Below are 15,519 nucleotides of genomic sequence, written 5' to 3'. Positions count from 1 at the left end.
CTTCAATTCATCAAAGGGTTTTCTTCCTGCACCTCCAAATATTCTTTCTCCAACTCCCAAATTTTCTAAATCTCTTAACTGATCTTCTAATTAGGGTAAAGAAAATTTTCTCTTCCCTTATATTTACCCACCCACTTTTATTCACTCACTTTCTCCTAATCCTAGCGCCGCACCACTCACCCACAAAGAAGTCTTATTCCTCACCCTCTTCACCACCATAGCACACCAATAAACCTTCAAGCAATTCATGTCTGGTGCATATTCATTTACGACATTTCTAAATTTGTAAATGTTTACACTAAATTCGTAGTTGAATGTAGGTAGGGAAGGAATTGGATATTTGTAATTGAATAATTTTAAAATTTGATTAAGGAGGTACCAAATTTTAAAATCCAATTAAAAAATTATCGAATTGGAATTCACTTTATATTTTGAAAACCGATGAATTCTTTTAACTTAATCTTGAAATCTAGTACTAATTCCAAATTCATATTAAATGAATTTCCAAATCCGATTAAGTATTATACCATATTTCAAAAAAATAAAATTAGAATAATAGTGAAATTTGGAAGTGGAAGTGCAAAAACAAAATTTGGAGGTGCAGAAATAAACCCCTTCGTCAAATAGTAATTAATGTTTGTATTAATAATTTAAAAAAACATACATTAGTGTACCGTATGACCAGACGCTCCTACATGCCAAGAGAGGGATGAACATACCAACTTAGTAGATACTCAAGATGAACCCAAAATAAACTTAAGATCCGTTCGGCTTGCTATGAGCAGGAGTCGGACGACTTATCCCAAAAATATTCTCACTAAAGAGACATTAAGAAGTATGTTTACATGTAAGTATTAATTAGTGTAATGGATCGAGGTTGTGTCGTGATTAAGGTTCCGTTAATTTTAGACCCACCTCAAAAACTATAAATAGAAGTCAAAGATAAAATATTTGATCGCATTTACTGTACATTTAAGACTATTGTTCTAATCTCGTGTGGACTGTTTACTGACTTAAGTATTAAAGTATCTTTGGCAGGTACTCTCAATTAGTTGGAGCGAAAGCGAAGACATAGGACGAAGATATAATTATCCGAACATTTTTAGAAGAAAATTGTGAAGGTGTTTTTAGAAGTTACTTGACCCTACACCCAAAATAATTAATTTTTTTATTAGCAAAAACATTATGAACCTTAAACTTGGCTACGTGATTATTATATTTCAAGATTTATAAATGTGTATATTTTGAATGATGAGAATTTTTCGCTCAACTCGTTAGTTTTTATATCAGCACATACATTATGAACCTTACACTTGGTTGCGTGATTATTATATTTCATGATTTATAAATATGTATATTTTGAATGATAAGAATGTTTTGCTCAACTCATTAATCTTTTTCTCTATCAACACATACATTATGAACCTTATATTTGGTTGCGTGATTGTTATATTTTATGATTTATAAATGTGAAGATTTTGAATTATAAGAATGTTTTGCTCAACTTGTTAGTTTTTTTTTTATCAGCACGCAGTTATAAACCTTACACCTTATTGCTTGATTATTATATTTCATTATTTATAAATGTATATATTTTTAATGATAAGAATATTTGGTTCAAGTAAAGACTGAAGTTATTTTAATGTTGTAAAATAATATTATATTTGCTAGCATATAAATCAAGTATATAATTAATTCATATAGTGATGAAATATACGGATACGATATGATTATGTAAAGCCAGAGGAGTCAAAATTATTATGGATAATTTTTTTCACAACTATTTATAAAGAGAAAATTAACTATATTTTTAGTCTTTTAATTTTTTAACTATCATAAATATTTTACCAATATCATTTTTACATTTTATAATAAATATATGATGTCTTCAACATCCAATGTTAAACGATTTATCATTAATCAAATGTTATTTCACCAAAGCCAAAAATAATATGAAATCTTAAATCATTAAAATCTTGAATTCATCAATAAAAAGAAGAAAATGGTTCATTTGTCATTTCGTAAATTGTTTAACACCTCAACTTATATATTCATTCATAATATGTAAAATAAAATTAATATAAAATTTATGATAGGACGAAATATGATTTAGTTTAAAAGTTTAAAAATTATAAACATAATTAAAAAAATATAGAAAGTGCAATAGATCATCAGGTATTTCTTATCACTGATATTAACTTGCAAATGCATTAAACGCTCTAAAAAAAATTATTTTTTTTCAGTGATCTTTTCTGACTTTAATATAATTGTTTCCAGTGAAAAAAAAGATACATGTGGTGCATAATAAAATTCAAGTTGTCTCACTTGTTTCTTTTATAATGGTCTAGTATATAAGAAACTATATCCATGTTCGGCCGTGGTTTGAGATAATAATTTATATTTGGTTTAATGTCTCAATAGGTCTCTATTTTTGTTTATAATTTAAAATAAATTCTTTCTGTCAATTTCATCAAACGGCGTTAATGAATATGTGACGTGGCTTGAGGACAGTATTGACACCACGTCACACATTCATTAACGCCCTTTGATGAAATTGACGGAAAGGATTTATTTGCATCAAATTAACAAAAATAAGGACCCAATTGAGACGCCAAAAAATGAAGGAACCAATTTCAAATTTTGAAAAAAAATAAGGACCCACTGAGACATTAAACCTTTATATTTTGAGTTAATTTAACTTTTTATTTTATTTGCCTAGCCCATTAAGACTTTTCTTTGATAAAACTTCAATTGTGGAAATTGTAAAATGCAAGTTTAATAAACTAGCATGTGATCCAAATAAATGGGGTTTTTGTTTGCTTTGCTTTATACGGTCTGAAATATGTTATGCTGGCAATGGTACGAATGAGTATGATGATTGATGAAGCCTTTTAACGTAAAGAAGAAGAGTATCTTTGACAAATCGCCATTTCATTTTTTTTTCCATGTTAACACGCGTGTATTACAACCTGGATTAAGCATATACAACTAGGTTGATTAGATTAAAAGCTAATAATAAAAAGATTAGAAGTGTATTACAGTGTACCATGGAGGAAAGAATACATTGAAAAAGTTGGTGACAGAAAATGAAATATAGGTTTAAGCAGAAAAATGTGAAGATACGAACGTGAATTTCTGAAAAACGAAAACTGTTGTGATGAAATATTTGAAGAAAAATGTGAATTAAAATTGGTTAGAAGGAAAAATGAAGTGAAGTGAGCAGTGGTGGGAGAGTGGAATGCAAGAAAAGAAGGCATTAAGGAAGAGCATGGTGGGGACGTGTCCAGCCATCACTTTAATTGAAGGAAGCGAGGATGAGAGAGTGACATCACCAATCATTCTAAGATACTCAAAAACAACTCTCAATAATCTTTTCTCTCAGATTTTCAAATCCTCAAATCTCACTCCCACTTTCATGCTTCCATTCTCTTTCTCTTACCAAAATTATCGCTCCAATCTGCATTCTACATTCCCAATTCCTGCATAATGGGTAAAGGTGCCGGTTGTATTCCCAGCAAGAATAGGCCACCGCCGGTCGCCGACGACCCTCCTACTCACTCCCCCCAACCTCCCTCGCTCCCGTCCAACGCCCCCGCGAGTGAACCCGACGCGCCACCACGGCAAGACACTGCAAATTCTTCGTCGGTCCCCAACGATGCGAAATTGAAGATCTTCATCGTCTTCTATTCGATGTACGGACACGTGGAGGGGTTGGCGAAGAGGTTGAAGCGAGGCGTCGATGGCGTGGAAGGTGTGGAAGGGGTTTTGTATAGGGTTCCGGAGACATTGCCGATTGAGGTTCTGAATCAGATGCGGGCGCCGCCAAAAGATGACTCGATACCGGAGATTGCGCCTGAGGATTTGGAGGCGGCGGATGGGTTTCTGTTTGGGTTTCCGACGAGGTACGGCGCCATGGCTTCGCAGATGAAGGCTTTTTTTGACTCCACTGGGAATTTGTGGAAGGGGCAGAAGCTTGCGGGGAAACCCGCAGGGTTCTTTGTCAGCACTGGGACTCAAGGAGGAGGCCAAGAAACTACTGCGTAAGAATTCTTTCTTTTATTCATTTTTCGTTTCTTGTTGGTTCCTGGTTTTGTGAATGTCAGTTCAATTTGGACCTTAATCGAGGGATGGCAAGTATTGCCTTAATTTTACAGATTGTATGGAGAAATGAGTTAGTACAATCTTTTCAATGCATTAATTGATGCTTAAGACATTGATTTCTAAAGAAGGGTAGAGAGAAAGAGAGAGAAATAGAGAGAGAATGTTATTGGTTTATGGGATTGTGTGGAAGGTTCATTTTCAAGATGAGTGATGTTTTCGGTTTCTGGTTTTTAATTTATGAGGAGCTTTCTTCAGGTGTCTCAAACGGGGTTATCTTAGGTTTTCATCTGCTCAATTGATGAGAAAATGTGACTCAAGAAAGTCTCGTTGTACTCTTCTGTTTGTGTATTTATGGTTCATTCTTCATCTAGATTGTCAAGTACCAGCTCGATGAATTCTCAGTCATAACGTGGGGATGATATCTATATTCAAAAGGTTGTTACATAAAGTTCAGGGTAATATGCAGATTGCAGTGCTTGTTAAGGAAAAAACACATTATGGCAAACTTTTTTTTATCTTTTTTTAAGTTTTACGTGGAGCAAGAGAACAACGTTTTCACTCCTTCCTATTTATTTAGAGGATGAATAAAGTAACTGTACCCTCTAGAAGACAAGCAAATAAGTCAAAATTGAATGTGAATTTGTGCAAAGGTCTTGATGATGGAAATTACAATGGTTTCTTATATAATATTGGTTGACAAACCACATAAAAAAATTACTTAGTTTTATCCTTTTTATTGCAGTTGGACGGCAATCACTCAGCTGGCACATCATGGAATGCTTTTTGTTCCGATTGGATATACATTTGGACCCGGAATGTTCAAGATGGATTTCATTAGAGGGGGTTCTCCATATGGTGCTGGAGTGTTTGCCGGTGATGGTACAAGAGAGCCAAGTGAAACAGAGCTCGCTCTTGCAGAGCATCAGGGCAAGTATATGGCTGTTGTAGTGAAGAGGCTGGCCAAGTCATGATGGCGTTTTCATGATTTCATTCTATTCTTGTTGGTCATTTGTATTTTGTGACCTTTCTTTGTAGTCAAATTGGTTCTGGCATTTTTACCACTGCATTGTGAGGAGGAATGGCAGCACTGTTCCACTATTGATTCTATTTGGATTGGGGATTCCCATGTTGTTCTGGGTCTGCATTGTTTGTGGAAGCTGTAGATGTTGATAGAGTTACGTCACATAATATTGTGAATTTGTGTATCTTCTATTTTTCAATTCTTTCTGTGTGCCTTTATACATGAATGTGTATTATGACTTGGATAATAAAATTCTTATAAACTCGGGATCATGACATCGATTCTCTATTAGATTGGATAATAATTTATCTGCTTTGAATTTGTTCACATATTGCTAATTCACCATCATCATATTGCTATCAGACCTTTTCTCCCTAACTGATATGGGTTACATGAATCCGGTGAACCATAATCTTCTATTGGGATATAGACATAACACTTGTAAAAACTATAAGAAAAAACTTCATATCAAGTAAATATATCAAATATGCACTTGGTAGAGTGGAAATGAGAAAGAAGAAGAAAAGTATAAGAGAAAATGAGTTCTTTGGATCGATTGAAAGTAAAGATAAATTGATACAAAGTTTCTAAATGATTTAATTGACATGAGTGATTTCTTTTGTAAATTAAAATAGACACGAAATAATTTAATTGATTGAATTTTTATTTTAATTATTTATTTATTATAATAGAAAAAGGTAAATAATAATAATTAATTATATATTATGACGAAAGGTTTAAACTGTAAAAGTGTTTTTCTCCTTTTTACACATTCTCTGTACCATTTTCACACCTTTCTTATAACCAGCATACTCCTTTTACACAGTTGATAAAACTTTATTACATAATTTCTACACCCTTCCAATCCTCTTAGTACATCTTTCTTACATTTTTCTACACGATTGTTACTCTCTTCCTACATCATTTTTATAGATTTCCTGCACCTTTTAACTTACATTTTTCCTACACATTTTTCACATCATTTCTACATTCTTACAATTTTACTACACCCTTCAAACACCGTACATCTTTTTTATAACCTTTTTACACCTTTACACTAACTTTATGCACCATTCTAAAACTTTTCCTATACATTTTCCTACATCATTCATACACTCGTCCTACACTTTTGTACATCATCTTTTGCTGCACATTTCTTGTACGATAATGATAAGGTAACAACAACAAAAGTAATAATAATATTAACACAACAACGAAACGGACAAGTTGAAACGTGATACCCTAACTAACGATAAAAACATAATTTCTTTAATTTTTCAAAAATAAGACCCAATTAAAACAAAAAAAAATGAAGATTTAAACGAGAAAAATCACAAAAAAAGAAAAATAATAACTATATAAACGATTAAACCTAAACTCATATTCTAGAATTAGTTTTCCAATTCTAATTACATGGAATTTATTTTTCGAAATCCTTTGTAAATAATTTCCAAATGCAACTTTCCCACATCTCATTTATTCCAAAAATAACTTTTTCTGGCATTTTCTCCCTTATTTCCGATAACCGCAAAATTACCATTCCACACCAACACAGCAGCTAACACACACCTCATACCTCAATATTACTTTCCACATGTTTTCATCCTCTTCAAATCACCAACACCAGTCTTGCGGCCATTAATGGAGGCCCTCCACCACAACGAACCAGCTACACACTTCACGTCTTTTTCTAACGCAAGTCTCAAACAAAACTAAAGGACAAGACAGAAATTAAATAATATGATAGGTGTAGACAGAAAACGGAAGCAAAGGCCTTGTTAGAGATGGTTGCACGAAACTACAAACACATGAATCTGGACCCACAAATTTTGGATCACTCTGTTACTACTTTTTCCAGTAAATTGAATACCAACCCTATTAAGAAATAAGATTTCGTCCTCCCAAAATCACCCATGTCGAATCTGATTCGTTCATCTAACTGTAAACAATTAATAATATCAGATCATAGGATATATTTATAAGTATTTGGATACTCTTCTTTACAAATATTTTTATAAAAAATAAAATAAAAATTATTTGAATAAAATAAGACTAAATTATAAAAGTATAATTTTGGTAAAATTATAACATTTACAAATCAACATGTTAGCCATAACCTATTTTTTAATTTATTTTGAAGTGTGTTACTACCGAGACCGACCGGACATGCTTGATTCACTACCGAGTAGGTTAGACCGATCGTCCAAAGACGATGGAAGTGTTAATTAGACCGACCGAGTTCGTAGGAGCGGTGGAAGCCGATCATTTCCGATCGGGCGCCAGGATAATACCCGTGAACTATTCAGCCGTTTGCTGGAGACAACTCTTGAATGTCAATGAATGCATAATTAATGATGTAACGGTCACTATTGAGCAGTTAAGGTGGACATTGATCGTCAGAGTGTTTCCTGCAAGCCACTCCCATTAGTGAGAGAGGAGGATCCAGGCGGTAAGACAGGAACGGGAGGACCAATCGGTGCGGACGAAGGTGGAGCATTCACGAGCGAAAGGAGTTTTCCTTGTCTCTTTTCAACAGAAACAAAGTGATATCTTAAACATTTAAATCTTTGACAATAAACTTTAAAAGATTCAGCAATTTCAAATATTTCTCACATACATTAAACATTTGTTATTTTTAATTTTAAATTATAATACCTTTCAACTTAAATGGTTGAAATATCATGGTTACGAGTTTGTTACGTTATTTTTAAATTTAAAGTAAATTCTATTTTATTTTATGTTCTACCAAATCAATATCATTGTTATAATATCCTCAAATTTAAATCAAATGAAGTATTATTTTAATATTAATTTACTTGTTACAAATATGACAAATTATTTGAATTTATATATTTATCAAATATTCACATAAATGTGATAAATACTTTTCATAAAAAAACTTAATAAGTTAAAATACTAATTTTATAATTTAAAACAAACTAAAATAATTCATAGAGCATAGCAAAGAACTTATATTAACAGTTGGGATATTAAACTTTGGAGTGATATCCACCATTATTTGTTTATTGTATTATGTGAAACCCATAGTTTTAATCTTTAAATTTTATAAAAATCTACCATTGATAACAAGCTTACCTAAAATAAAAATCAATAACCAACCTTAACAACTGTCCAAAATACTCTGATTGGAGAGATGTATACGGCACAATTGCTCTCTATATAAACCCAACGGATCAGAGTTATTGGTATCAAAACTTTTTAAGTAGAGAGATTAAGGAAAATCAATAGAAAGAAAATGGAAGACACACTTTCAGGTTTGAGGTCTTTGATGGCTACTCACTCACCTCCACTCGATGCCTTAGTTGTACCCTCTGAAGATTATCACCAGGTACGTAATTCTATCCCTGTAATGTTATTAGATCCAAAATGTTCACTTTTTTTTTCGATTATTTTCTCTAATCTTGTCTATCTTTCCTTTTTAACTTGTATCTCTTTTTGCTTTGGTGTTTTAACTTTGCAGAGCGAATACGTATCTGCACGAGACAAGCGCCGCGAATTCGTTTCCGGCTTCACTGGAAGCGCTGGTTAGTCTCTGTCCTTCCGTTCTGCTTTGTAGAGCTAATAGATGCATTTCAGTTCTCCTTTATTTCTTTATTGCAGTAGCTTCCTTCGGTATAGTTTAGGGTTTAGGTTGCGGCCTATTTTCGTTTCACTGCCATTGTTTCAATGTTTCGCATAATCGTGAGAATTGTTTCTATAACCTTTATGCAGAATTACGGTTTTTTCTTGTGCGATGTCTTTATGTTTCATTTTTTTTAATGACATTCAGGCTTAGCACTCGTAACAAAGAATGAAGCGCTGCTTTGGACGGATGGAAGATATTTTTTGCAGGCTAGCCAAGAGCTTAGTGCTCAATGGAAGCTAATGCGTATTGGTGAAGATCCTGCTGTAGATATCTGGATAGCTGATGTGAGTGACTTGCATTACATAAAAGTATATATATGGGGGAATTCATTATGGTGTACAATATGTATATAAAATTGTGGGTGATGCTTGTACAATATCTATAGCAACCTTAGTTTCATTATATAAATACACACACAAAACACATATATATTTGTTTCCAAACAAACGTCAACATGAGTAAATCGAAGGTGGATCATGCATCATGCACCTACGCACTAAACACTCATCTTTTTCCGCCATTGTTGATGAAGTAAATAATGAGAGTAAAACTTTGGCATATTATTATTTACCCATGATGTGATAGCATTTGAAATTATTGTCTTAATAAATATAGAACCTGGCACTTACCACTAGTACATTCTTTATATTTTCATCACGTTGTAGCTGTTAGCAATAAGCTCAAAAATATGAAGCATTTGTACTTAAAAATCCTTTCTTATTATGAATGATATTTCTATATAGTTCTCGCTGTCTGGTTTGCATTACGCATCATAGAATCTATATTTACTCACATTGGATTGATTTATTATCATGTCTAAAACTGGCAGGAGGAAGCTATAATTTGGTTGACATCACATTAAACATTACTGAAACAGATTTTCATAATTTACACATATAGACCGCCTAACAGCATGTAATCACCTATTGTTTAGGAAGAGCTGACTTAGCCTGCACGTGCATTAGCACTCTTCAAAGTAGAGGTTGGAAGCAAATTAGAGAGAAATTATGCTGTTTGAAAATTTCAACATTGTATTTATCAGGCCAAAACCTAAACCTATTGTTATTGTGAATGAGGATAATATACCAGATCAGTTTGCCATGTCCATGAATTGCCTCTGAGCAAATCATTTTCTATTCATGTTTCATAATAAGGATGTATCTATATTTTACTGTGGTATATTTATAATGTGAGTCTTTCCTTTCACTAGAACTTGCCAAAAGAGGCATTTATTGGGGTTGACCCTTGGTGCATTTCAATTGATACTGCTCAAAGATGGGAGCGAGCTTTTTTCGAAAAAAGGCAGAAGCTAGTTCAAACCACAAAAAATTTGATCGATGAAGTTTGGATAAATCGACCGCAGGCAGAGATTAATGCTGTTATTGTACAGCCACTCAAATTCGCAGGTCGCTCTGTTGCAGATAAGTTAAAAGATTTGAGAAAAAGGCTTCTGCAGGAGCAAGCCCGCGGTATAATTTTCACAGCACTTGATGAGGTAAGTGCATCCTCTTGATACACTTTTACATCATCACCTTTTCCCTCGACACAAATGTTTTCTGAGTTTGTGGATACTTTATTGCACACTCAGTTTTCATACCTTTTAAGAGTATTTCTTTAATTTGTAACTTAATTTTAAATAATGTGGCTAATATACAGGTTGCGTGGTTGTATAATATTCGTGGAAGTGATGTGGCCTACTGTCCTGTTGTTCATGCATTTGCTATTGTGACAGCCAATTCTGCTTTCATTTATGTGGACAAGCAAAAGGTTTCTGTTGAGGTCAGTTGAGTAATTTCTGTCTCAGCAGCTATGAATGTATTCCAGGCCTTGTTATCAAATCACAATTTAATTTGTGACATGTGAAGCTAATTTTAAATTGTGAATTGTAATTCATTATTTACATCGAATTTTAAGATTGTGAGGCACAACAAAAAATATTTTGAACTGTATATCATATAAAAGTGATGAGTTTAATGTAACTGTTTCAGATTTGAAATTGACAAAATAGATCAACCATAAGTCTCAACGAAAAATCATTAGTCATATGTGAAGCCTCAATTTCAGAAGAATAAAAACAAAGCAAAACAAATAGCCAAATAGAGCATACAGACTACATCACATGATTCTGTGATTTGTGGAGAAATAAAAACTCAATCAAAAATTGTGATTTGTGCCAGGTTCAAGCTCATTTAGTGGAGAATGAAATTGAAATTCGAGACTATACAGCTGTAAGCTCTGACGTGACATTGCTTGCAACTGACGATCTTGATACTATATCTACTGTCAAGAGAATAAATGGTGGACATCAAGCAGAAGAAAACAGCAACAACCTGATATGGGCTGATCCAGGTTCATGCTGTTACGCACTGTATGCAAAGTTGAACCCTGATACAGTTCTGTTGCAGCAATCACCTTTGGCCCTTGCAAAAGCTTTAAAGGTTGTATGCTTTTATCATCTTAACAAAGATCTTTGGCTTTTGGTGCAGCTCAGAAGTTTAGTGTGGAACTTTTTCCAACCAACCTTACACAAAAAATTTAGGAAGTGTGAATTGGATTCATATGTATGGATGAATCTATCCAGGATTGCGAACAGATTTTGTCACTTAAGTTTATTATTTTAGAAGGAAATTGAGAAAAATAACCACCAGCAGTTGATTTGATAAAAATTTATATTGTGGAATTTTCCCCCATTTCAGCACTTGAAACATAGCTTATTTTTTTATTACCAATACTTTTAGAACTCAGTGGAGTTGGATGGGTTAAAAAAGGCGCATATTCGTGATGGTGCAGCAGTCGTGCAATATCTTGTCTGGCTGGATAAAAAGGTTTGCATATTTGAATACTATGCCTCAATATGTTCATTTTTTGGATGAGGACAGCCATGCTTTTTTCATTCTCTTTTCTAAGTTTGAATTTTTGTATGTCTCATTTCAATCTATTCAGAGGCATTGGATAATGATATACATGCTTGGTTCAATGTGTAGATGCAGGATGTTTATGGAGCTTCTGGATACTTTTTGGAGAAGGAATCTGCCAAAAAGGAGAAACAGCTGTAAGTTTCATATCAAGAACTGTACTTACCTCTAACATGCTTATTATAATGTACATTTGTGGAAGCTGGGATAAGGTTGACAAGTTGGTTTATTTCTGAACGGGGAAAATAATGTCAGATGAAAATTTCCTCTATAAAGGTTCTGGAAAACTAACATTGTGAAATAAGTTATTTTGATCCTTTGTTAAAGTAGGTTTCAAAAGATCACTGAAAATGTTTAGAGTCTGGACATATCTTTCATAGTAATTAGCTTCATGTGCATCAGTAAAATGCTAAATCATAAGGTGACTTATAGATCTTTGTTTTAACTTTGGCAGGCAGTCCTTGAAATTGACTGAGGTGACTGTAAGTGACCAGCTTGAAAGTTTCCGAGCATCCAAAGAGGTGGAGCTAACTAACCAACTAAGTATTTATTTGGATAAGTTTTTCTTAGAAAGTTTTGAACTATAAAAAATGGATACATATGGTTCCTAAAAATGTGCATTTCCCTCGGTACATTTCTAAGGCTTAGTTATATGGACTATACTATATGTTCCTCTCTATAATCTGATCAACCCACTGTATGCTGGATACTGACTGACCTTTTCAAGTATTTGTCCCTATAAGCTGGACTTAAAATGTTTACCTGGTTGGTATGTTACATGTAGGAAATTGGGATCACATTTTTTTTTTCGCAGCTTCATTTTCTTGAGCACATAAAGCCATGAATTTGAAGGGAGTGAAAATAATAACAGAAATTGTTTCTTTCCTGAACACTTAAATGTAACATGAATCCTAAGTTTTCTTACCCCTATTTTCAGAATTTCAAAGGATTGAGTTTCCCCACTATTTCGTCTGTTGGCTCAAATGCAGCTATCATTCATTATTCTCCAAAAGCTGAAGCATGTGCTGAACTTGATCCAGACAAAATTTATCTCTTTGATTCTGGAGCTCAGGTCTGTCTTATAATGAACAACTTGCAGCATGGTCATTTATTGTGAATTTTGTTCTTTTCACATTTTGCAATCCTGATCTCTACCTCTTTATACTGATAACTGGTGGTTTCTCTGAAGTATCTAGATGGAACAACAGATATTACACGAACAGTTCATTTTGGGAAACCTTCAACTCATGAAAAAGCATGTTATACAGCAGTATGTGCCTTTTTTTTCTTTGCTTGTTGTGCAAGTTACTTAGTTTCAAAATTAATAGTACAAACTATTTACGCATGGTTTTATTTCTGGAAATAGAAAGGAAGAAAATAGGATTGAAGTACCAAATTTCCAAAGTTTTGTTGGACCTCGAAGAAAAAAAACTTCCCTCCCAAAATGATCGGGGAGTGGGAGAAGATCTCACTTGTTCAATTTTTTTTTAGCTTCTTAAAATATAAATAATTTATAAATTGTAAAAGTAATTGAATAAAAATCAGTTTCTACTGTTTTCCAAGTGATAATGGTATAGATATCTGCTGAGTTGGGTATAACACTGTTATACCGGCATACTAGAAACTCATGACATTATTTTTTCGTGTAGGGAGTATAATAATGTGTTCAAATTTAGGGTCCGAAGTAACATAGGGCCCATTTTTTATTTTGACCATCATTGAATATCAAGTTTCTGTCCCTTAATAGAAGAAGTGGATTTGACATTAGGAGCAAATTTCAAAATTATTCATTTTCCATTGTTAAACGTTTTTCTGGTCAAGGAAGTGTTTTTTTTTATTAAAGTTTAGTATTTTGTAAAGTTACTCTTAGTCAGCAATCAGATAATACAATTTTCTGATGTCATCCACTTTTATTTTAAGTTGCCTCATTTGCTAAACTTTTTGCAGGTCCTAAAGGGTCACATTGCTCTTGGAAATGCTAGATTTCCTAATGGGACTAATGGTATAAATAAATAAACCAATTTATATGTCAAATTCTGTGATTATAATTGAGCAAGTTTTCATCTCACATACAATAACTCAGCAAATTTTTTTCTTTCTTTCAATTACTTTTAGGGCATGCTCTTGACATTCTTGCCCGAATTCCTTTGTGGAAAGATGGTCTTGATTATCGACACGGTACTGGTCATGGAATTGGGTCCTATCTCAACGTTCACGAAGGTATTAAGGAACTATCGGTATTTCTTTCTTTTGCTTATTTTGATTCCATATTGTAGTTTTTTCCTTTACTCCAAGTCAGTGCAAAATGAGAATTAAATTAATGTAATATAAATTCTGCAGGACCTCACCTGATCAGTTTCAGACCACAGGCTCGAAATGTACCGTTGCAATCTTCCATGACTGTTACAGATGGTTAGTATCGTTATATCATAGCAGACCATGAAATTGTGATTACCACATTATTAGTATTACTGTATTTGATTGTTCTGAAGTACTTTGAATTTATTTACTGGTCATTTCAAAGACCAGAATTGTTCGATTGTAATTGAATGCGCGTTATAAATGACGCAACGAATTTGCTTTTCCAGAACCTGGTTACTACGAGGATGGAGAGTTTGGAATAAGATTGGAGAATGTGCTTATTGTCAAAGAGGCTGATACAAAATTCAATTTTGGTGATAAAGGTTACTTATCTTTTGAGCACATTACCTGGGTAAGTCCAAATATGTGTACTTGTTTTCTTTAATTTATTTCCGTGGGATGTTTATTTTGAAATATATAGAAAAGACTTTGCACTTTGCTCAATTATTCCATTCGTCAGATTTTAATTCAACTGAACTAATTAGTGCTTTAAGCAATTTTGTGATTGTTGTTGTTTTAGGATGATGCTTATAATAGAACTTTGTTATAATTGTTAGCTTTTTTACACTTGATTGCATCAAATATTTTTTTGATGTTTAAAAAATTCTGCAACATTTTATTTTCCTTTTAAATTATATTGCTAGTCAACTTTTTATCTTAATGAATCAGCATATACTTCATCAATGTTTACCTATCTGTGAACCTTAGGCTAGTAGTTTATGACCTTCGGTATTATATAATTTAATTTAAAACTGGAGAATTTTCCTTGATTGCAAAAGTGGTGTTATTTAAGTAATTCAACCGTCAATTACTGACAATATAATAATATTTGTTATGGTATTTCATAAGTGTTTGATGTTTCTTGTCCAGGCACCATATCAAACGAAGTTGATTGACCTGAAACTTTTAAGTCCTGAGGAGATTAATTGGGTGAACTCCTATCACTCTACATGCAGAGATATTCTAGCGCCTTATTTGGATGAAGTTGAAAATGCTTGGCTGAAGAAAGCTACTGAACCAATAGGTGCATGAGCTGCGTTTGGGGTTGGAAAGTTAATAACTTACGTTGCTTCAGCGTAATTTTCATGGGCATTGTCTTCCGTATCCCTATTATACTGTAATCTATATTTTAGATATCAATTCTGCATATTTATCCGCTCGGCATTCCTGAATCAGCCCTTTTCTCTTATATTGTAAATAAGTCGGATCATGTACCTAAAAATGATAAACTACTAGTACATATCAAAGTGTACGAAAGTTCATTCTTCGATACCTTCTTGCTCCAGGGCTCGTAATTGGATTTAACCATTTTTATGACCAATCATAGGTTTTCTGGGCACATATAACATTTGCACAGTCTCTATCGTTGGAAAATACACTTTGAACTCGTCTAGAATGCATTTTGTTTGCAATATATTAATGTTTCTTTTTTCGTTCCTGCAAAATATTTTATGGATTTTGAACTGTTATTTTAA

At 33.2% G+C, this 15,519-nt stretch overlaps 2 protein-coding genes across 2 annotated transcripts; both read left to right on the top strand.

Moving 5' to 3' along the window:
• Positions 1-3,161: 3,161 nt before the first annotated feature.
• LOC124844545 (Quinone reductase family protein) lies at positions 3,162-5,397 on the top strand. The gene is made up of 2 exons (XM_047321504.2): positions 3,162-4,040; positions 4,844-5,397. Exons 1-2 carry the CDS (start codon positions 3,487-3,489, stop codon positions 5,070-5,072), a joined length of 783 nt encoding a protein of 260 aa, XP_047177460.1. The 5' UTR covers positions 3,162-3,486; the 3' UTR covers positions 5,073-5,397.
• A 2,913-nt stretch (positions 5,398-8,310) lies between these two features.
• APP1 (aminopeptidase P1) lies at positions 8,311-15,316 on the top strand. The gene is made up of 16 exons (XM_047321500.2): positions 8,311-8,471; positions 8,604-8,667; positions 8,913-9,052; positions 9,979-10,263; positions 10,425-10,547; positions 10,946-11,206; positions 11,507-11,593; positions 11,753-11,820; positions 12,138-12,204; positions 12,621-12,755; positions 12,873-12,953; positions 13,631-13,685; positions 13,799-13,903; positions 14,024-14,095; positions 14,272-14,396; positions 14,915-15,316. Exons 1-16 carry the CDS (start codon positions 8,379-8,381, stop codon positions 15,074-15,076), a joined length of 1,923 nt encoding a protein of 640 aa, XP_047177456.2. The 5' UTR covers positions 8,311-8,378; the 3' UTR covers positions 15,077-15,316.
• Positions 15,317-15,519: the final 203 nt, after the last annotated feature.

The sequence above is a fragment of the Vigna umbellata genome, chromosome 10 (genome assembly GCF_029865625.1).
Source record: "Vigna umbellata cultivar VRB3 chromosome 10, Vumbellata_1.0, whole genome shotgun sequence".
Taxonomy (NCBI): Eukaryota; Viridiplantae; Streptophyta; class Magnoliopsida; order Fabales; family Fabaceae; genus Vigna; species Vigna umbellata.
The sequence above is the reverse complement of the archived record's forward strand: the minus strand, read 5'-3'. Positions and strand labels throughout refer to the sequence as shown.